The 21,402-nt window shown below is 54.1% G+C and overlaps 8 protein-coding genes across 8 annotated transcripts; 4 read left to right on the top strand and 4 right to left on the bottom strand.

Annotated features, from left to right (window-relative positions):
• Positions 1-2,195: 2,195 nt before the first annotated feature.
• Positions 2,196-3,617, bottom strand: NIT4 (Bifunctional nitrilase/nitrile hydratase NIT4; the record flags this gene model as incomplete). The annotated part of the gene is made up of 8 exons (XM_032026885.1): positions 2,196-2,247; positions 2,334-2,377; positions 2,453-2,771; positions 2,841-2,894; positions 2,947-3,047; positions 3,095-3,288; positions 3,341-3,411; positions 3,478-3,617. The coding sequence occupies 8 exons, from the start codon at positions 3,615-3,617 to the stop codon at positions 2,196-2,198; spliced, it is 975 nt and encodes a 324-aa protein (XP_031876687.1).
• A 699-nt stretch (positions 3,618-4,316) lies between these two features.
• met6 (Homoserine O-acetyltransferase) lies at positions 4,317-5,680 on the top strand (the record flags this gene model as incomplete). The annotated part of the gene is made up of 2 exons (XM_032026886.1): positions 4,317-4,326; positions 4,383-5,680. The coding sequence occupies 2 exons, from the start codon at positions 4,317-4,319 to the stop codon at positions 5,678-5,680; spliced, it is 1,308 nt and encodes a 435-aa protein (XP_031876691.1).
• A 1,399-nt stretch (positions 5,681-7,079) lies between these two features.
• Positions 7,080-8,949, top strand: CGGC5_v015064 (putative aspartokinase; the record flags this gene model as incomplete). Its single annotated transcript, XM_032026887.1, has 4 exons — positions 7,080-8,441; positions 8,500-8,651; positions 8,762-8,865; positions 8,933-8,949. The coding sequence occupies 4 exons, from the start codon at positions 7,080-7,082 to the stop codon at positions 8,947-8,949; spliced, it is 1,635 nt and encodes a 544-aa protein (XP_031876688.1).
• Positions 8,950-10,279: 1,330 nt separating this feature from the next.
• Positions 10,280-11,512, top strand: CGGC5_v015063 (uncharacterized protein; the record flags this gene model as incomplete). The annotated part of the gene is made up of 1 exon (XM_032026888.1): positions 10,280-11,512. The coding sequence occupies one exon, from the start codon at positions 10,280-10,282 to the stop codon at positions 11,510-11,512; it is 1,233 nt and encodes a 410-aa protein (XP_031876692.1).
• Positions 11,513-11,759: 247 nt separating this feature from the next.
• CGGC5_v015062 (putative dioxygenase) lies at positions 11,760-13,228 on the bottom strand (the record flags this gene model as incomplete). The annotated part of the gene is made up of 4 exons (XM_032026889.1): positions 11,760-12,644; positions 12,702-12,883; positions 12,937-13,085; positions 13,152-13,228. 4 exons carry the CDS (start codon positions 13,226-13,228, stop codon positions 11,760-11,762), a joined length of 1,293 nt encoding a protein of 430 aa, XP_031876689.1.
• A 674-nt stretch (positions 13,229-13,902) lies between these two features.
• Positions 13,903-14,990, bottom strand: hxnY-1 (2-oxoglutarate-Fe(II) type oxidoreductase hxnY; the record flags this gene model as incomplete). Its single annotated transcript, XM_032026890.1, has 2 exons — positions 13,903-14,898; positions 14,949-14,990. 2 exons carry the CDS (start codon positions 14,988-14,990, stop codon positions 13,903-13,905), a joined length of 1,038 nt encoding a protein of 345 aa, XP_031876693.1.
• A 556-nt stretch (positions 14,991-15,546) lies between these two features.
• CGGC5_v015060 (putative dioxygenase) lies at positions 15,547-16,942 on the bottom strand (the record flags this gene model as incomplete). The annotated part of the gene is made up of 4 exons (XM_032026891.1): positions 15,547-15,624; positions 15,678-15,777; positions 15,833-16,603; positions 16,656-16,942. 4 exons carry the CDS (start codon positions 16,940-16,942, stop codon positions 15,547-15,549), a joined length of 1,236 nt encoding a protein of 411 aa, XP_031876685.1.
• Positions 16,943-17,384: 442 nt separating this feature from the next.
• Positions 17,385-18,251, top strand: serhl-0 (Serine hydrolase-like protein; the record flags this gene model as incomplete). The annotated part of the gene is made up of 1 exon (XM_032026892.1): positions 17,385-18,251. One exon carries the CDS (start codon positions 17,385-17,387, stop codon positions 18,249-18,251), a length of 867 nt encoding a protein of 288 aa, XP_031876671.1.
• Positions 18,252-21,402: the final 3,151 nt, after the last annotated feature.

Genomic DNA, 21,402 nt, shown 5'->3' with positions numbered 1-21,402 from the left:
AACGTTGGACGGGGAAAGGAGGCGAGAGACGGAGAAGGGCCAGTGGTGCCGTTCACGTTTGTCTCTGTCTGCTTGTCTGTGTCTGGGACTGTGACTGAAGGGCGACCGGCAGCTGTTGGGAGACGCAGCGGCTGGTGTCGTCAGCTGGTGCAGCAGGAGGAGCGGTTGGTGCGGGTGCTTGGTGCTTGGTGCTTGCTGGGAGCGTGGTGCGGGTAGCGGGCGCGGGTGAAGTTCAAGGGCAGTTGCAGATGGTGGTGCTTCAGATCGACTCGCTTCGGCAGGCGGAGGGGCAAAATGCGGCGACCCGGCCAGATTTGTAATGAGAAGGCGAGTCGCAGGGCGGCCAGTGAGTGCACCGAGTGCAGGTGCAGCAGCAGGGTGAGGTGGGCAAAGAAAAGAAGACCGACCCAACGCCGGCAGGAGGAGACCTGGAGTGGAGTGGAGTGGAGTGGAGGGGGGAAAGAGATGTACCTGCCGCCGTAGAGATGGGTGAGGCAGGGACGAAGGTACCTTCAGGGCAGGCAACTCAGATCAGGTAGGCTTGGGACGAAGAGGCAATGACGGATGGGTGGTTCGATCGTCGTCGTGGCAGTAGCCAGAGCTTGCAGCGCATGAGCAGGGGTTGAGAGAGAGAATTTCGAGGGGATTAATTTTGTTTCTTTTGTTGGCCCTGTCCTTTTTTTCGTCCGTCTCCTCACTGCTGCCTCCTCCCGCAGGCCAGGCCAGGCCAGGTCCTGCTTTTTCTGACGCGCCTGCTGGCTGCGACCACGACTCCATGCTCGGGAGTTGAGATGGAGAAGGTACAGAGGTACAACCTGTGGACGTGGAAATGGAAGCAGCTTCCCCCGGGATAACGGTGGGCTAGTGTGGGGCAGATCGTGGTTCGCCGAGAAAGTTGTCCAATCGCAACGGTGTTGCCGTCGTTCTGGCACGTCTGGTCTTCCCCAGTGAGAAAACTTGCGCACAGTGTTGCCAGTGCCCGCCTCGGCCTTTGACAGGGATGCAGCACAGCAAAGTTTCCGAACTGGCACGGCCTAGAAACCGAGGGCTTCAACGGGGCAGGTGTTTTGGTGTGTCCCAATGGGATGATGTTCCAGGAACTTGCTCGTTGGAACTCAGGTGCGGTCGCCGCTGCTCGCCGCGCCTTCCCTCCACGCCCTGTGGGTTACCTCGACTGCTACTGCCGCCCGGCGGAAGGTCCGCCTGCCCTGACCGTGCCGGCCCGTACCTGCCTCTGGCTGCCGTTGTGTCTTGCCTAGCTGCTTCCGACCCTTAAGGTAAGGTAAGTTGCACCTTCAATTTGGTGCTTTCCTAGAAATCGCGACTCCCAACTTGGCAGTCAAAGTGACCATTGCCATCTGGCCTCTCTCTTGCCTCCTGCCCGAAGATTCGCAAACTTTCACGATGCCAAGCAGAGTCAGGCCACCCGGCACCAGTTGTGCTTGCATAAACAGCAGCTACTACGGACGGCAAGACACAGGAAGCAGGAGCTAGGATCGGAATCAACATCCCGAACCATCACCTCCATGGATGCTTCTCTGCTGGGGCGGACGATTCATCTACACGCAGCATCGCAGGGCCACCGTCTTTAATGACTGGTTTCTTCTCTGTCAGCACCGAGGCCTGCATTTAAGATTTCCCAGCCATGTCTGCTTCACGAACACGTTGGCCACCCAAAGTTTGCTTCTGGAGAAAAAGTCATATGCTCGACCTGCAAGTGCCATCCCATCTCTCGACTCAACAACGAGTCGATGGTCCTCGGTTCCTCGACACGGACAGCAGGTTCTCTCTGCCTGACACCATCAGACCAAGAAGACGGATTCGAGAAGCCACCCGAGAAACACCACGAGGCTTCCACGCACAGGCGCAGACACAGGCTCTCCTACGCCATGCACGACACACCGGCCACCGAACGTTGTGCATCACAACTCGTCGGGCCAAGCTCGCATGGACGTCGTGCAAAGCTTCTCGAACCTCGATGCCACCAAGCTATTCCGATCCCATGCGACTCCGCCAACCTCCGAAGCTCGACGCCGCCGCCAGACATGCCCAGACATGCGACCTCCGAGTCAGGTCCCATAAATCTCCAGCCCAAACCATCCCGGTCTCTCCGCACAAAACCCCGCCTCCAGCGCAAACAAAAACACCCCCCACCCATACTTCTCAGCGCCCGCAGCCACGCTCGGGACGCCGCCTCAGCTGCTAAATGCCACGTTGATTCCAGCCTTGGTGTTGACCGTCAACGAACTAGACCGCCTGTCAGCTTTTGATCGACGCACATCCAGACCGTCCTCCGGCCCTGTCGTCCCCTGCATCGGGTGTGATTGACTCACAATACATCTGGCCGAGAATAACTGCCGACCGGGTCAAAGTCAAGCTGTCAAACGCTGTTAGCACATGGCATGCGACCGACTGACTAGGAGCGACACCAAGCTCCGAATGGACGGCATACCCTGGACTCTGTGATATCTGCCATTCTCAAGTCGGCATAGACGATTTCCTCCTTGTCCCACACAGGCTCGGCAAGCATTGTTCCAAGCGGCCCGACGATGCAGGACCCTCCGTGGTTGACAATGTCTTCCGGTTCCCACTGCCCTCCGTCCGGCCGCCGGTCGGGGTGCTCAGCCGTAAACGGCGGATAGTCGGACGGAAAGTCTGAAACCTTACACACAGAGTTGACTGACACAACAAAACAACGTCCTTCTTTGGCAATGTGCTGCATCGATGCTGTCCATGCGGGCAAATCATCGGCATTGGGCGCGACGTAAATCCTGAGTCGCGTTCGTCAGTGACAATGTTCCGAACAAGTCGTTATCTCGGCTCCTCAAACCGCCACTCACTCGATGCCCTGTTGGTACAACGCCATACGCGCAGCTGGCATGTAGTTCTCCCAACTGCTTCTGCATCAGCTTGTTTGTCACTGAGCTTGTCACTTGATCGACCAACCAGATCAGGCTTCCGACATTGCCGATATCAGTTTGCTGGACCTGCAAGCCATCGCCGGAACCTCGCCCCCAGACCAGCCGCTCGGCAGCCGTTGGGATCAGCTGCAGTGATCAGTAAAGTGCGCACAAAAGGGGCTGAATATGAGTACCTTGCGATGCTTGTACACCAACTTGCCTTCCCGGTCAAGAAGAACCGCGGTGCAGTAAAGCGTGCCACCTCCCTTTTCGATAATGCCAACATGCAGTAGGACATTGTGCTTCCGAGCTGTCTCGGACAATATGTCGAATGCAGGCGAAGGAACTTCAATGGCCGAATCAAAGTACCTTGCAAACCATTGGCGCCCTACTCGAGATCAACATCGGACTTCAGAGACCAAGGGCGGCGTCGAGATTACCTCGAGGCTCCCGTGCGCCAATCGTGGCATCGAAAGCATATCTCCAAGGATAAGCGGACAAGAATCCTTCACTACACACACGCACAACCGATCTTGTTACCCAAACCGAAGCTCTTGCATAGGTACTGTGTACTTACGGAAACACCACGAGGTCGGCACCAGCCGCTGCGGCTTCCGCCGTTAGCTTACTCAGCTTCTTGAGGCTCTTTTCGAGATCGAAGGAAACGGGAGCAGCCTGGACGGCTGCGACTTTGACAAAGGGATGAGTGGATGCCATGGTCAGGTGTGAGGCAAAAGCTTGGATGGCTACCGATCGCACAGTCAAAGTGCAACCGGTGGCGGTTTTTCAAGCTCTTCCCCACGCGAGTCTTTTTTTGAGTCATGACAATCTGCTCAAAGCGATCGATTGCATCCATGATTCTCATAGGATGGCCTCACAATCATTCGAGATGGGCGGAGAATCCATCTAATTGCGGCGTACGCCGGCAGGATGCGATTCCCGAAGACACACGGTCTGGGGCGTCGGTGTTGTGGCTCAAATCCCGGGATGCCTTCAAACCCCGGCGATAACGGGGCTGATGCAGACGCGACATCTTGTGTTCTACTGACAAAGAGAAGATACCAGTACGCGAGGTTGGTCCATATGCAAACGATCGTCACCAAAGGATATGATGAAACCTTGCGGGGGAGTGAGGCGGGGTTACCTCGATATCTCGGGGAGTCCTCATACTTGACGGTGTTCGCTATTTTGGTTCCTCATCAAGACTCTTGGGCTGATGTTGTTCCATGACACCGTTCTGTTCAATCAGCTGGTGTCTACACTGATCCTATCCACCAATAAGAGCTGGTCTGGACACTCCCGTCAGCTCGATACATTCAGCAAGTGATCGAAGCCGTCGGCACTTTCAGCAATCTCGCGTTGTCTTTCCTTCTTGTTCACCGGAGTAATTTCCTGACACTACACCAAACCTACGATATGGCTCTGCGTAAGTTGTTCGGCGTTCGGCCTGTGGACTCTGTTCGACTAATACCCCGGAAATAGTCGTTAATGCAAGTCCAAACTCGGATAACTTCTACACTCGCCTCATCCGCAATCAGAACTTCGCCATCATCCCGAGCTTCCCGCTAGACTCAGGCGAGATCCTCTACGAATGCCCCGTGGCGTACAAGACTTGGGGAAAACTGAACAAAGAGCGAGATAATGTTCTAGTCATTTGCCATGCTCTGACGGGGAGCAGCGACGTCAGCGACTGGTGGAGTCCTCTCATCGGCCCAGGGAAGGCTTTCGATCCCCGCCACTTCTTCATTTTCTGCGGCAATGTATTTGGTTCCCCATATGGAAGCGCATCGCCTTTGACCAAAAATCCGAACGGAGAGCGATACGCAAGCGACTTCCCCCAGACGACAGTCCGCGACGATGTCCGAGCCCACAAACTCGTTCTTGATGCTCTTGATGTCAAGTCGGTTGCTGCCGTAATAGGCGGCTCGATGGGGGGCATGACGACACTTGAGTGGCCGCTCTGTACACCACCTGGCTTTGTCAAACACATCATTCCTATAGCCACGGCTGCCGACCATTCTGCTTGGGGTATATCTTGGGCCGAAACGCAGCGACAGTGCATATACGCGGACCCCAAGTTCAACGACGGTCACTATGAACCAACTCCCGAGGGGCAACCCTCGGCCGGACTGGCAGCAGCACGCATGGTCGCAATGTTGACTTATCGCTCCTCCGCTAGCTTTGACAACCGTTTTGGAAGAAAGCCTCCTCGCCAATCCAAATCCACAGAGCCACCACTGGACTTGCCACGGACTGATGGACCAGCAATTAGCCCTGTGTCTACAGACGGAAAGCGGTCCAGTACACGTAACAAAGATCTGTCATTCTCAGCTCAAGGCTACTTGCACTACCAAGGCGAGAAGTTTATCGGTAGATTCGATGCCAACTGTTACCTACATATCACGAACAAGATGGACTCTCACGATGTGGCTTTTGGACGAACAGAAGAAACTGGGGACAGAGCTCTGATGGAGGTTTTGTCGAAGGTTCCACCCAGAGCCATGGTCATTGGGGTTGAAACGGACGCTTTGTTCTTGCCCGAGCAGCAAGAAAGGCTCGCAGCATGCTTGCCCGATGCGTCGCTCTCTGTGCTCAAGTCGTCAGATGGTCATGACGGCTTTCTACTCGAGTTCGACCAGCTTGATGACTTGATCCAGACTAAGTTGAGGGCAGAGCTACCGCACTTGTACGCCGCAGTGGGGCAGGCAGAGGACGGTCTCAAACAAGGGAGTCTCGATCCACTGGCAGTGAGCTTGACTGGGGAAGTTGACGATTGGTAGATGATCAACCGGGGTGTCATTGCTGCCTAGGTCTTTTCATCACAGCGCAGAAACAGGCAATACCAGCGAATGACATAGCTTGGGAGTCCATGCGGATACTGCCTAGCATTGGGTTGATTTCTGTGGAAACTTTTCAGAGACATAACATCTATCACACTATTCCTAATTCGATCGCCGTTGTCAAGAGTGGAAGTATGTACAATCGAAATTCCGAAGAAAGGCATCGTTGGCGCGGTTCAAATCCCGACAAGTCCGAGGACCGACGGGATAAAACATCAGGGGCATTGGACGCCATCGCCGCCGCCGCAGAATTCGCGTGTTGACTGAAACAAGCCATTCTTTTCTGAACGACCCATAGGCGGAATCGGGTAGTCTGGTCCAATGCTGCGCTCGATCTGCGCCCGGCGGATGCCCAGCCTCCGCATCATGGAGGGTATCTTCACCAAAAGACAACCTGTGTCGTCGGCACTGAGCCGAATCTCGCTTACGGCGATTGACATTCTGTGTCGCACCTGTCAGCGGCCGTGCATGAGAATGCAACCGTATTACGACAGATGTCGCAGTGTTATCTTGATCGCTTCGCTCAGCCTGGGACGAGCTGTCTCTGCACTTGGCAACAGTGCTGTAGATTCCGAACCCTAGCCTGAAGAACCTTGGAGACGCCTGCAAGTTCCCCTGTCAATCCTCGGGACGAACCGAGAATATTGGAGACAAGGAAATTGGGCACCTTGCTATGATTGGCAGAGTTTCGGACTTTGAGCGTTGACGGGCGAGATGTTTGCGCCAGCAAATCAAAGCTTTCGCACTGGACATGGCGGCCGCATGATACCATGGCCAACCCCGATTTCACACGCCGTCATCCCCACTACACTTTGATGTTGCGTCAGATTCAATGGAGCCCTTTTCCAAAATAGTTGAAAGTGGAAAACCTATTGTTTTGCGCATTCGCCGAGCGGGAGACCCGGACCGCTGTGAATGGGGGCTTTCGTCTTCAAATCCCGAAGCCGGGATTTGGCCCACGGCCAGCGCGCAGTCGCCGGCAACCACCTCCACAACTCGGAGACGACCATCGCCAATGACAGCTGTCAGTCGGCCAAAGGGTGCGATGGGAATGCCGGGAGATGCAGAGCCTGCCGTCCGCCGTGGACATTGACCGAAGGCACGCCTTTCTTTGACGCCTTCAACAACAGACGACGAGTCTTGCTGTTGACCATGGCCGTGGTGGACGTTCGTTGAAACTTTGCGACTGATAAGTTTCCCGGGGAAAAGTCGACGATATATGCTCTCCCCGCCAAGTTACTGCGTGCCATCAAGTTCGAGCGGAGGCCCACCGGAAAACTCCCTCATCCAGCTGCCCGCCCTCCCAAGCAAGATCACCACTCCCCAGTCCCCGCCCAGCATGGCGACCGGCAGAGAAAACAGGCCATGGCTGGTGCAGAAGTACGGCGGAACCAGTCTTGGAAAACTTCTCGAGTCGATCTGCAGCAAAATCATCCCATCCTACCTGCAAGACCATAACCTGGTGGTCGTCTGCTCGGCCCTCTCCGGTTCCACAAAGGCCAGTGGCACCACGAGCCTCCTGCTCGAGTGCATTTCCCACGCCGAGGCCGGACTGCCTGCCCAAGCCCAGCTCAACAAGGCCCTTGAACTCGTCCGCGATAACCATGTCAGACTACTCGAGAAGCACCTCGTCAACTCAAATGGTACGAGGAGTGATCTTTGCAGTGACATATTTGATACCACCAAGAATGTCATTATCAAGGAGTGCGAAAGCTTGAGAGGCTTCCTTCTCGCAGCTCAAATTATCGGGGAATTGTCGCCTCGGGCGAGGGACCGGGTGGTAGCACTGGGAGAGAAGCTCGCTTGCAGAGTTGTTGCTGCATACTTAAGCAGCAAAGGCGTCCCGGCCGAGCCGGTCATTCTCGAGGACGTCGTCGAGTCAGTGTTTGGCGGAAGCATCTTTGAGCAAAAGACCGCGCTCGACAATCTCGGTCCTAGGTTCTACCACCTTCTTGGCGACGAGATTACCAGGAGAATAAGAGAGTGCGGCGACCATGTGCCAATAGTCACTGGCTTCTTTGGCATCATGCCGGACTCCCTGCTGAAGAACGTGGGAAGGGGGTACTCTGATCCATGTGCTGCGATGTGTGCAGTCGGTACCAAGGCGACGGAGCTTCAGATCTGGAAGGAGGTTGATGGCATCTTCACAGCAGACCCAAGGAAGGTTCCTTCGGCGAGACTACTGTCGACAGTCACGGCAGAAGAGGCGACGGAGCTGACGTACTACGGTAGCGAGGTTATACATCCGCTGACCATGGACCAAATAAGATGCGCCAATATACCCCTAAGACTAAAGAATGTCTTCAATCCCACGGGCGCGGGAACGATCATCTATCCCTCACGAACACCTTCGCCGCCTCTTACACCCCCAACACCGACGGACGAAAAGGTGGATGTCAAGGTCCCGCTTCCTTCGATCGACTTCATGCTGGGCAACGGATATCACGGTGACCAGAAGGAGAGGCGTCGACCAACAGCTGTGACCGTCAAGGACTCAATACTGCTTGTCAACGTCGTTTGCAATAGGAACACGAAGTCCCAAGGGTTCTTGTCTGGTGTGTTTGATAGACTAGAAGAGGCTGGAATCAAGACTGATCTCGTCACAACGAGCGAGCGCAACGTCAGCCTTGCATTCCAGCATTCGGAGGAAGGGTCCTGTCAACATCAGAGGCTGAGGGTTGAGCTTGAGAAATTTGGAAAGGTAAGAAAGGCCGCGACTCATCCAAAGACTTCTTTGCTAATGAACTACTTGTCTGCAGGTCGTTATCACAGAGAACATGTCCATCGTCACCGTCATCGGCCACAAGATGAGAAACATGGTTGGAATATCGGCGGAAATCATGTCTGCCTTGGCCGCAGCGAAGATCAACATCTTTCTCGTCAGCCAAGGGGCGAGCGAGATCAACGTTTCGTACGTCAACCCCGCGCGATGCACCACAGCACCAAATTACATTCCTCCAGAGATCGCCGTCCTTTTCCTGTTGCCTTCCGCGAAGTCCTCCAGCTAACAGAATATGCTAGGCTCGTCGTCAGAGCCGAAGACTCCGTGCTGGCAATGAATGTGATCCATAGCAAAGTCCTCCGCATCCCCACACATTGGGAGCAGGAGAACAACTTCATCAAAGGTGCGGCCGAGCCTCCTCGTCCGAGACATGCCACTGCCGAGTCCTACCGACCGCTTACACCTCCCAGGTCCGTGGCTGTACTGATGCGCCGGCCTGGGCGATCGTTTCGCATCGCGCCGGGTGAGGGAGAGCAGGCTGCGTACGAGTACATTGTCAGGCGGTGGTTAAAGAAGCGGAGAGACGTCAGGGTGGTGTCGGGGAGGGAGAGTGGGGCGGGGCGCAGGTGAGGTGATGCCCTCCGCTGTGTGCCGCGGGAGGATGTTTTTGGTTGAACCTGCATAATACCATATATCATTGTCTTTACATAGCATTCAGACTGGAAGTACAGCATGGGACAGCGTCGTCCGGCATATGGTCGGAGCTTCTGCAGCTTTTTTGTTCTCGACTCGGTCATTTGGCTCAACTCATACAATTTATACCAATCTTCATATCGTAAGTATGCAATCTTATCGCACCCCACTGGCCGAGCAACCGCTCGGAGATTCAACTACATGCAATATCACCACCAAGGGTTATGGCGAGCTTAACATAGCTTTTATGCCCGAGGCCAGTTTCGAACGGCGTGGCAGCTCATAGTGCAGCTTGACCGGGATGGGGGCACCGACATAAAGCCACTTTCTCATGGGTAGTGTTCTGAGAACAAAGAAAGTTGACTAAAGAGGCTGAAACAGGCGGAAGTGCTAGCAACGACGACATCAATTCATCAACCAGACAACTGGTCTTTGTTCCTGCCGATCCCCTTGCAGTTGCGGTACGACTGCGTCTCTTTTCAGGCCCCAGGATCTCAAGATGGGTTCGGGGATATTTAGACAGACGAAGGCCTTGCCAAGCATTACACACACTCAAGCTTGTCGCGGAGTGCGATGCATTTCCCCGGATTCGCGGGGTTATTGCTAAGGGAGCTAGCTGGTCTAACGCTGGTCATCAAATGGTCTTCGGCAGTGTAGTCTGGGGATATCTTGCAAGGGAGCCGAGATGTGTCAATCGAGTGTTTTTTCATCTGGAGAAGATGCTGGAAAGGCCTGTTTGAATCTGATGTTGATGAAAGTTGGCGGAAAGACGTTTTCAAGGTGAACTTCTATCAAAGGAAGACAGCGAATGATTGATGGAATACTCTTTCTGGGCTTTATGTGGGAGTTGATATTGTCAAAGGACAGTGGCAATGTCCTTCCTAGCAACAATGGCATTGTCCTAGAATAGTCTTCGTCCAAAGCACCATTCACCTTGGCAACCTTGCCCGCGACCTACAAATACCTATGAACCCTCCCTCCTTCCCACTGACTCTGCATCATATCACACTCCCTTCACATTGCAGCTGGTCTCAACAAATTCGATTTCGCGTACATATCTCCAACTACTCACTCACACTCCCTTCATAGATAGAACACACAACACACACAGTCATTTCTTAACCATGTCTTCTCTCCTACTCACCTCCCTCCTCCTCTCCCTCGCATCCGCCCACGTCGTTCTCGAGAACCCCAAACCCTTCAAATTCGTCGCCGACGGCCCGACCAACCCCATCTCCGCCACCGGCGACGACTTCCCCTGCAAAGTGCCCCCCGGCGCCTCCTACATCGTCGACGGTGAACGCACCGTCTACGCCGTCGGCGAGCCGCAGACCGCCACCTTCGCCGGCCAGGCCGTCCACGGCGGCGGCAGCTGCCAGTTCGCCCTCTCGACCGACACCGAGCCGACCAAGCAGTCGACGTGGATGGTCATCCATTCCATCGAGGGCGGCTGCCCCGCGCGCAACCAGAAGGGCAACCTCGATGGGCCTAATAAAGATGAGTACACCTTTTCCATTCCACAGGGCATCGCGCCGGGGGAGTATACCTTTGCGTGGACGTGGCAGGCGCGCGTTGGTGGACAGCCGGAGTATTACATGAACTGCGCGCCGATCACGGTCGTGGCGTCGAAGAAGAAGCGCGGGCATGCCAGGGAGGGGTGGGGTGTGTCGAAGCGGCAGACGCAGTTTCCGGAGCTGTTTATGGCGAATATGGGTGAGGTCTCGGGCGGGTGCACGACTAACGAGGCGCTGACGGCGCAGGTGCCGATTAAGTACCCCAACGCGGGGACGTCTGTTGATCATCCTGAGGGCGAGGCTAATTTGTTCGTGCAGCCGTGTGATGGGAACCCGCGGGCCGGCGCCGGTTCCGGGGGTGGCGGGTCGGTCGAGCCGCCTGCCGCTTCCGCTTCCGCTTCCGCTTCCTCCGCCGCGCCCGAGGAGGAGCAGCCCGAGCCGACTACGTCTTACATGGACACTCCCCCCGCCGAGCCGACATCGCCTTCATCCGAGATCGATACCCCTGCCGTCACCTCGCCGCCGGTCGTGAGCACCACCGCCCCCGAGCGCCCGGCCCCGTCTTGCGCTGTGCCTGCGGTGTCGACCGTCGAGGTGACGGTGACTGTCACGGCTACAATTACGGCGCAGGTTCCCGTGGCGTCGGGGGCGCCGGACGCGCCGGCGGATGAGGATGACGATGAGGCGTGCACGGAGGGATATCTTACATGTCTGGAGGACGAGACGCACTTTGCGACGTGCACTGGGGGCGAGTTGACGGCGCCGCAGCCCATTGCGCCTGGGTTCAAGTGTGCGGCTGGGGAGGGGGAGGGGCTGGATATTTCGCCTATTGGGGGGTATTGAGGTTGGTGCTGGTTCATCGATGACGGTCTTTACAGCGTGAAGGGGGGGATACAGTCTTTACATAATGTCAAAAGTCAGAAGAAGGGAGGAAGCGTACAGTCTTTACAGCACATGAAAAGTCAGGAGAAAGAAGACATCTTACAGTCTTTACAGGAATTAGTGACCCGAGGAAGGGTATCACGAGACGATTCTGAAATGAAACAAAATTTCAACTATGCGCATAACATAAATTTCCTTCGACATTCGTTCAGCTAGCTGCGGGAATGGGCACCGGTCCGACAGGTCCGACGCTTGCTCCGACATTGGCCTGATGCATCGTCCTCGGTCCCAGCTTCGAGTGATAGTCTATCGCGGTATGGAACATCTGAAAGTTGGCCCACATGATGATGTCTCCCTCTTCTGCCTTGGGCAGCAAGATGTACTCCGGCTTCAGCACCCGTTCTTGAATCACCTTCAGCCACTCTCGGATCTTCACTACATCATCCACCACAGTCGGCTCCTCATCGACACTCGACCGCAGGAACATACGCCGCACACATATCCCATGCACCATAAACGCCTTCTCTCCAGTGACGGGGTTCACCCACACCATAGGATACCGCTTCACAGCCTGCTCATCCCACTCCCCCAGCTCCTCTTCCCTCATCTCCTTCCCCTGACTCACCAGCCCCAGCCCATTCGCATTGCCCTTGCAGTTCCCCATCCACTGGTACGGGTGCGGCGCATACTCCACCCACGAGTGGTCCGCAACCTTCTTCTCCTCGTCGCTCATTAGCTCGTACATCTGCACATTGCTGAAAAACGCAGTCAGCCCCGGCTCTACGGTCATGCTGCGCCCGCTGCCGTCGTCCCAGTGGACCGTGACCTCGGGCCCAGTCGGGCGCGTGATGCAGCGCAGCGTCGTGAACCACGCGGGCTCGCGGTCGTAGAGCGCGGCGTCGATGTGCCAGCGCTGGAAGCGCGTGTGGCCCGCCTCGAAGTCTGCTTCTGAGAGGGGCAGGGTGTGGAAGTCGTGCGAGGGCGTGCGGGTGAGGGTCTTGTTGAGGAGGCCGTAGTGGTTTTCGCCCTGGAAGCCTTTGCCGATTACGCGGACGTTTTCTGCGCCGGGGATGGCGAGGACTTCGCGGCCTCTCTGGTGGCACGGTGAGCTTAGCTACTGGTCTCTGGAGATGGGAGAAGAAGGGCTTACGGAGAGGAGGCCGCCTTTTTCGTTGAAGGTCTTCATGTCGCCGTGGCCGTGGACGAGCGGCGCGTCGGGGTCGAGTCTGGTGACGAGGTCCCACTGCTTGATGGGGTGGATGTGCTTCTGCCCTTTGACGACGAGGACTTTGTATGTCCAGATGGCATCGTGCAGGGCTTTGATATCGGCATCTTGCGGATGATGTTAGGAATCTGTTATTGGAGACGAGGAATTTGACACTTACCGCTGATGTCATCCAAATCGAGTCCGGTGACGACGGCTCCGAAGTTGTGTTTGTCCTTTGGTGTCTTCTCCATCTCCGTCAGAGTGAAGGTGGGGTTTGGAGTGAGTATTCCTGGAGACATCTTTTCACGCTTTGCAGAGCAATTACAACTGATTTAGAAAAGCTGGTGAGATAGTGCTTAATCACGGATTTGTGCTTCCCAATTAGATACTCACAGTCTTCCAAACAGTCTGAGCAGGGCCTCATCTGATATATCTGAGGCATACCATGAAAGCCAGAAAAGCGGTATCATTATCCCGTTCTGAGAGTATCTACCATGCTCAAACTCCGGTGCACGGCTGCCGGTCTAACCTCTCGACTTACACTCAGTCTACGAATGCTATCGTCCAATAACAGAAAAGGTGTAGGAGTTTGATAAGCTCGGCCGAGGCTTATCGTACCGTCTGACTGCAACCCCTTGCCACTTCGGCCGAGGTTGGTGATCGATGCGGGGCAACACTGCGATAACTGAGGTTGCATCGTTTTGGAGAAGGTCCATGTTATTCCCGGCAAGCAACTAGATGCAAGCTTTGTTCAGTCACGACCACAATGCTAGGAACAGTTGAGGGAAAGACACCAGAGATGATAACTTCAAAGACAAGACATCGCCTAGGGCCCACAAGAGATGTCATCGCAATATCAAAATGCAGGTGGACAGCTTTAAGGTTGGGAGTTTCCCAATTCTCAGTGTACCTAACACAACCTGTTCGTCACTATAGAAGAAGTCATCAACTTATTGGACACCATATGAAATGAATCCGAGGACTTAGATTTCCGCTCGATCTCCATGTGTGACACTTCGACCTCAGTTAGTTGCAAACCCGCAAGCTTCACTATGGACTCAATTTCGTGGCGTGGTCAAGGGGCTTGTTTTTCAATTCGACTGATATGTAAAATTAACACGAGGCTTCAACACAAGGATATCGATTACGCTGCTGCCTCAAGAGCCCTTGCGCTGGGCAATCCCTGTCCTTGTTCCTCCGCCTGCTTCATCGCAGCCAACTTCTCCTGCGCCGCCTTATACATCCGATTCATCGCGTTCCGATTGAACTCCTCCCCCGTGACCACAGGATACTTCCCCTTCGGACCCTGAATGATCGCATCTTTGCAAGGCTGGTTGAAGAACGCAATGCTAAGCCTCTCGCCGTAAAAGTCTCCCTCCTCACAAGGTGCCTTAACACGGTGGTACGTGCTCTTGAAGCGATCGTCGCTCCAGCTCATGAGCAAGTCTCCGATGTTGCACACGATGACCCCAGGCTCGAGATCGACCTTGGTCCATTCGTCGCCGAGAGCGTGCTCCGTAACGGCCTCGCGGCCGGGGCAGATCTCGAGACCGGAGTAGCCCGGCTTCTGGAAGAGGAGCGTGAAGAAGCCCCAATCGGCATGGGCGCCGGCACGATGGTAAACTTTGCCGTCATTCAGTTTTGGCGTCTCGTAGTAATGGAGCATACGCAGCGTTGATTGTGAGTTCGGTCGCGCGATGTCGTGCCAGTTGATGAAGTACTTGTCCTCGAACCCCAGTCCACGAGCGAGGCAGATCATGAGCTTCTCCGAAATATCTTGCACCCTGTGCATGAACTCCAGAGTCTTGGCTTGGAATCCGGGGAGAGTGCCGTCGTCAAGCCAAAGGCCTTTCATGTTCTCGCCAAACTGGATTTGGTACGACTCCTTCTGGTCTGCCGCGCCCGTGGAGGGCCGTACTTGCGACAACTTCTCCCATCCGACATTTTGTGGGTTCCAGGGCACCGTGGCCTTGGTCTCATCCGGGAGGCGGAAGAACGACTCCGCGGTGGACAGCATGTCCTGGATGTCAGAGTCGGTCAAGCCGTGGTCCTTGATGGCGAAGAAACCGACATTTTCGGCGGCTGAGCACAGCTGGGCTGTGATTTCGTCGATTCGATTGTCGAAATTGTGTAGAGAAATCTAATGGATGTCATTGACACGTTCTCAAAAGCCGGGGCGACTGGACTTACTTTTGAGATCTCCCGATCGACGTACCTTGTTTGCTTCTCCATGACAGGTCGCTTTCCGGGAACTCGTGAATCGATGGTGTGCGTGTCCAAGGGATGAAAGCAATGAATCCGGCCCGACGATTCGAATCACCCGAGAATGTGACTTAACCAGCTGTGTGAAGCGCCCGCCGCCTTAAAAATGTCAACTATGTAAATTTTGCGTTCAAGTATTATGCTTTGCCGTCAGCTTCGGTGACGTCCGATAAGGTTTACCCCTCTCCAATCTCAGCTCCCGATCTTATCACAGCCACTGATGTTTTCGGCCGAGCTGGTCGAGAGCGCTTACAGAACACGTATTACAACGTAAATTGGAAAATATCTTTGTGGAGGCGTGAGACTTCGGCAACCGGTAGCACACAACAGTCGTTCGCTGCTATGATCGAATGCCATAGCATGCATTGCCGACCGGGTCTAGAAGGACGGTATTGGGGGCTTGCGCTCATCTGTAGTGGTAGAGTCCAAGATGCAGGCAAGTGAGAAAGTTCAATTCATTCCGGTCTACTGCTAAAGCTACAACGATATTTCCTCCTTAAAATCACACTGCATGTTGGGAATCCTCTCAGGCGGCAGGGTGGTCGCTCGCCGCCACATTGCACTGATGCATCACACGAGGACCGTAAGACTTAGGGAACTCGGTCTGAAATAGGTCAGTGTCTGATTACTCGGTTTCAGATTGCTCAGAGGTCTCACAATACTATGCCAAAGTGCTCGATTGTACCATAGAATTACGTCTTGCTCCTGGTGTGGGTGGGCGTAGATGTTCTCCGGTTGCAGAGCAGGCTTCATGATCCTATGCATAGTCGATCAGTCATGCTGAAGTTTCATTGGGTTGCTGGCAGACTCACTTGTCCATAAACGCCCTGACCTCTGTCAAATCATCCACAATCGTCTCCTTGCCATCGGGACTATCTTTCAAGTACAACTTGAAGGCACCCTGCCCATGGACCTGGAGCGACTGCTCGCCCGTTTTGGGGTTTGTCCAAACCATCGGATAAATACAAACCTTCTCCTTGTTCCACTTCGGGAGCTGGCCCAGCGGCTTCTCAAGGCCCTCCGTCTCGATTAGGTGCCCGAGACGTGTGCTGTGAGCGCCTGACATCCAGACGAATGCATGAGGGGCGTACTCGATTCGACTGTTCATGACAATCTTGCGAGTCTTCTCGTCGAGAAGGGCCAGGGCTCTGCTGCCAGCCACCATGGCCGTAGCGCCGGGAGCCATTTTCATCTCGGTCCCGCTGCCATCCTCCCACCGGACAGTGACATCCGGACCTTTGGGCGTCCGAACCGCTAGTAGGCAGCCTACTCGAGGCGGGGGAATCGCATAGAGAGCCCCGTCAAAGTGCCACTGATAGAATCGAGAGGCGCCAACTTCACGTTCATCTGCAGGGATATGCGGCGGAAGGTGAAATTCTTCATGGTCTATCCCCTGGACCTCAAAGCCAGGAGGAAAGCCGTAGTGATTGTCAGGCAATGGTCCGCGACCGAGGATATGCACTTGGGGTTGGTCGGGAATCGCGGGGCGTTTCGGGATGCCGAAGAAGTCAACGCCGTTGTGGTGGACGAGAAAGGGATCTTTGCCGTGCGCAAAACCCCCAGTCTTCTCATCAGGGTCAAAACTGAGGCTTGTGTTAGCAGCCCGAAAAGGAATTGACATAGTGGTTCACACACTTTGAAGTCAACTTGTACTGCTGCTGCGGCTTCAGCATCTCTGGCTGCTCCTTGAAGACAAGAAGCTTGTACTTGTGCAGCGCATCTGAAATGAGCTCGAAGTCCGCATCAGCGAAGTTGTTGAGATCAATGCCATAGATCTCGGCGCCAAAGTCGACTTTGCTGGATTTCGCATGCGCTATGGGGACTACGCGGCCGCTTGTAGCTTGAGCATGTGGGAGAGTGAAGTGGATTTTCTGAGGCTCTAGGCAGGTTGCCTCTTCGGTGACAACAGACGTGATGACCATGATGAATTCTGGTTGGAACGATGACTAGTTCTCATCTATTGAATTGAGAGAGTTTAGGGTCGAATTCTAAAAGCTAACCGGGTTTTCCTTAACTGCCGCTTCTTGTATCAGACTGCTGGTGTTCTCAATATCACCGACCAAAATGCAGCCAACCCAGTGAGAGATCCTCGCCTACTGGTGTGGCTCTATCGGAATCGGATGTTAATCTTATCGATCAGTCAAAACCAGACAGTCTGAGCCCGGCCGAACCCAAGGGTGGGGCCTGAACTTCCTCGGCCGAAGTGACAGGGGTGTTGTCGAGATGATTGTTCTGCGGGAAGACGAAACCTCGACAAGAGGATCGCAATGTAAGCTATTTTGTTTGCGAATCCGATTTATGTCAAACAAAGACGTCTGAGGCGAGACACAAACAGAGATCTTTGCAAGAATTGTAGCCTTCACAATGACGAATTCAGCGCCGTCTTCTTGCTACGTCACCACCTCCTTCGGGACCAAGACTCACTACCTCCTCGCCGGCGACCCCTCTGGACCGCCCCTGGTCTGCCTTCACGGTCTGGGAGGCTCGACTGAAACTTTTGAAAGACTCTTGCCAGTTTTACCCAGTTCCTACAAAATTGCCTTGGTTGACTTTCAAGGTTTCGGCAAGACACCACTGGCCGACCAAATAGGAAAGCTCACCATCGCGGGCCATGTCGCCGACTTACACGATCTCCTCACATCTCTCCAAAAATCTCCTCAAATGCAAGGAAATGCGAGCAAAGCCATCGTCATCGGCCACTCCCTCGGCGCCATCGTCGCGCTGCATTACTCAGCCCAGCATCCCGACAACGTTGCCGGCCTCGTCCTCCTCGGTCCCGGCCGAGCCATTGGACATATTCCTGCAGCCCGCCAACGCATGCTTGACCTCGCTGCAAACGTGAGGGAGAAAGGAATACTGTGCGGAGCGGAAATGGCGACCAAGTCGAACTTTTATGAGGACACACCCGACCGCTCGGCCGATCCTGTGGCGCGAGAGGCCATTCGTAAAATGGTTGCTGCATCGGATCCGGAGGGATATGCTCAGACGTGCGAGGCGCTTGTGGACTTGGAGCATACGGACCCTGACTATTCGGCTATCAAATGTCCTGCAGTATTTATTGCCGGAGACAAGGACATGATTAGTCCCGTCGAACGATCTCGGGAGCTTAGCAAGCTGTTGGGTGGACAAAGCTGGGTTGAAGTTGTGAAGAGTGGACACCAGCCTATAATCGAGGATTTGAAAGCTGTAGAGCAAGCTGTCACAGAGCTTCTTGGGAAGGTGGTGATCTAGATAAGACTTGTGAGGGAAGTGAACTAAGATTCGACTTAAATGAACTTCGTTCTGGTGGTTTCGCCCGAGAGGGGTTGCGCCCTGCAAAGGGAACTTACAAATTGTCAATCACAGGTCAAGCTTTTAACATCGCATAGTGAAACAGTTGGTTGGCTGGCGTTCTGTAGACGCTTACCGAAAGCCTTCTCTATACGGGCAGATAGAGACAACGAGGGTGAAGAGGACAATACTAATGATAATCATCGGGATTCAATAGAAAAGATGATAGGAGTGAGTAGCATAGGGACTATACAGCATGTGCGATACTTCGCTAGAAAATAGCCGATCTCTTTTAGTTTTGCGCGACTGAAATTGCTATGTACTGACTGAGTCCGATCGAGGACGATAGTAGACGGGATTAAAAAACGGAGGTAACAACGACAACAACATCGAGGACGACGACGACGACGACGACGACGACGACGGCAGCTACGATAACTAAGATAGCATAGATAGCAACTATGATAATAATTATGTAGAGAATAGTTGGAAACACAGGAAAAATAGGCAGTCTGTAAATTAAGTCTAGCTCACATTGCGAAGGGGGAAGTCAATGAGCCCAAAGCAACGATAGAGTCTCAAGGCACAGAAAAACAGTCGTGGTTCACGAGGTACAAGAGGTTCTCCAAACTGTTGGCGCCGTCAAGTCCCACCGTATTAAATGAGTAACCGAGAGAGGGTTCGATGATGTGGCCAGCATCTTTCCCGCCAGGTTCGCCCACATCATCGCTCTCTTGAGGATCCTCAACCTGTACATCCATTTGTGATTGATGTTGACCGGCAGAACGAGATGAACCAGCCGACTGACTGCTGGCCGTGCCCACGGAGAACGCCTTGACGAATTCTGGAAGGTCGAACTTATACCCTGATCTGCTGTTTCGGGGGCTGTCTGCATTGGATGAGCCGAAAGTGTCATCATGTCTCCTACGCTTTCGCCCTTGATTTGGGGCTCCACTTGTTGAAGCAACTTTGGAAACCTCCGCTAACAACGTACCTAGCAGCTTGATACCCCTTACGGCAATCATGCTATTTCGGTGATTATGTAGTATCGCAATGACGCTCTCGGCAAGCTGCTTGTGCGCAGCTGATTCCCTATCGTTGGGGTCTCTGTGAAGGACGTCCAGCAGAAGTATGACCGACGCGGCAACCGAGAATGCTTGGTGTATCCAGAGCGTTGGTCCATCCTCATCTACAACACACTTGTACTCTTTGATGATGGTCTTTGACGCTGCAAGGCACGTCCGACGTGTGAATGCGAAAGCGGGATTGATGAAACTGTCAGAGAGAAATGATCGGTGGATCATAATGATCTTATGGCCGGAGCTGATTGCTAGAGCACGGCGAGCCCAAGGAATCCAACAGGGCCACTTCGGGTCGATGGGAACGTGCGAAAGGAACATCGGTCTCTCTGTTGTCACAAGAGTACGAAGGCGAGCATCCCAAGCCAAAACCTGCTCATATCGAGTATAAGCAGTGTTTCGAACCATCAAATCATCTTGAAGCTGGGGAATAATAGAGGCGACCTCGCGAAGAAATCGGCAATAGCTCGTAATGGTCGGTGTGTCCACTGGTAGTGGCAGCAAATCTTGATCATGGCAGTTCAATGGTGGCTCGGAAGTCGAATACAGTGGATTGATCAAATAGCTTTCGGAGAATGGTATTCCAAACCAGTCCTGGCTGCACAGCTGACACCAGACCCGTCTACCAATCTCCCTATCGATCGTATTGCGAGTTGTCTCACTGCCTAGACGGTGAAGACCAAGTGACTGGGCTATGCGAACAGCTGCTGCAAGCTGGATGCTTTGAGAACTGCTGAATCCCAGAAGATGCGCGGATATGGTGTTTGTTGCAATAGCTTGACAGGATAAGATGCTCAGATTGGCAGTATAATCAGCTCTGTTCAAGCACGTCAAGACCGCACCAAACCAGCGTTTGGACAGAGTTCTCCGTTCCGGATCGCGGAAGCCCCAGGATTGCAGGGTAGCAGGTGGGGAGCAGACCAGACTTCCCGTCATGATGGAAAAAAGAAGAGCAACCCATTGCAAATTGACGCCGGGTCTGTCAATCATGCCGCCGTAGTCAGCATAGAAGGCTTCCAGCTGGTCGCGGAAACTCGGTGCGAAGAATGAGCCATGATACCAAAGTAAGCACTCTTCGTGGTATTGAACCAGCTGCCACACCTGTTGCGGACTTGGGAGCAGTAGCTGAATGACGGAAAGCTGAGAGCAATCTCCAAAAGGATCGATCGCAGACTCTATGACGTGAGAACCTTTGTCCCAAACATCGCCCGAAGCCGTTCCGGCAGTCAACGTAGCCTCGGGCGAGACAGTGGAATGATATTCGGGGTCCTTATGTCGCCCCCAAGCTAGAAACTCCAGAATAGATGCCGCGTCTTTCATAACGGCATCGCTGCTGTCAAGTCGATTATTCTGAACATCCGTCCGATGTGTTATGGACTCGGGCGGATTCAAAGTTGGATCAAGGTGCAGCACTTCATGGGAAGTTTCCTCGTCTTCTGCAGGTGGAGGATTGTGCTGTAATGCTGTGCCGGAAGTAGCTCTCTGCACTTCGGCTTCAAGTTCGGCTATCCTGCGGTGGAGAACATGGAGTTGTCGGGCGGCGTCCGACGGTGATCGATGTTGAGGGGAGGCTCGGGAATCTACTACTGTGGATGAGTCCGTCTCGGTTGATCCGAGAACGCATGCATCCTGTTCGCCTCTAAGAGTATGGATTGCGCAAGTTAGCATCCCGCTCAGAAAAGTCTTCTAGAACAACGACCGAGACATTCGGTGCCTTCCCCGTAGGCTACTCTACCTTCGGACACAGTTGCTACATGGCACAGTCTTGCTGCATTTCACCTTCCTTCGTGTACAGGACGCGCAGGCCAGTCGGTTGCGACTGTTCGATGCCAACGAAGCGGATACTGACATATTAGGTGGAATGTCAAAAGTTGCCGAAAAGAAGTCCTCGGGGACAAGATACGGGCAAGCAGAACAAATCCTCAAGTTTCATGGATCAACACTGGCAAATTCCCTTTGCCCGGTGCCTTTGCTCTGATTGCCTCCTGCGTTATCTTTGGGGGATGAACCAACGACATCAGAGATTAGGATCT

This window comes from Colletotrichum fructicola (genome assembly GCF_000319635.2).
Source record: "Colletotrichum fructicola Nara gc5 chromosome Unknown KSG_Nara_v1_contig09, whole genome shotgun sequence".
NCBI lineage: Eukaryota > Fungi > Ascomycota > Sordariomycetes > Glomerellales > Glomerellaceae > Colletotrichum > Colletotrichum fructicola.
The sequence above is the reverse complement of the archived record's forward strand: the minus strand, read 5'-3'. Positions and strand labels throughout refer to the sequence as shown.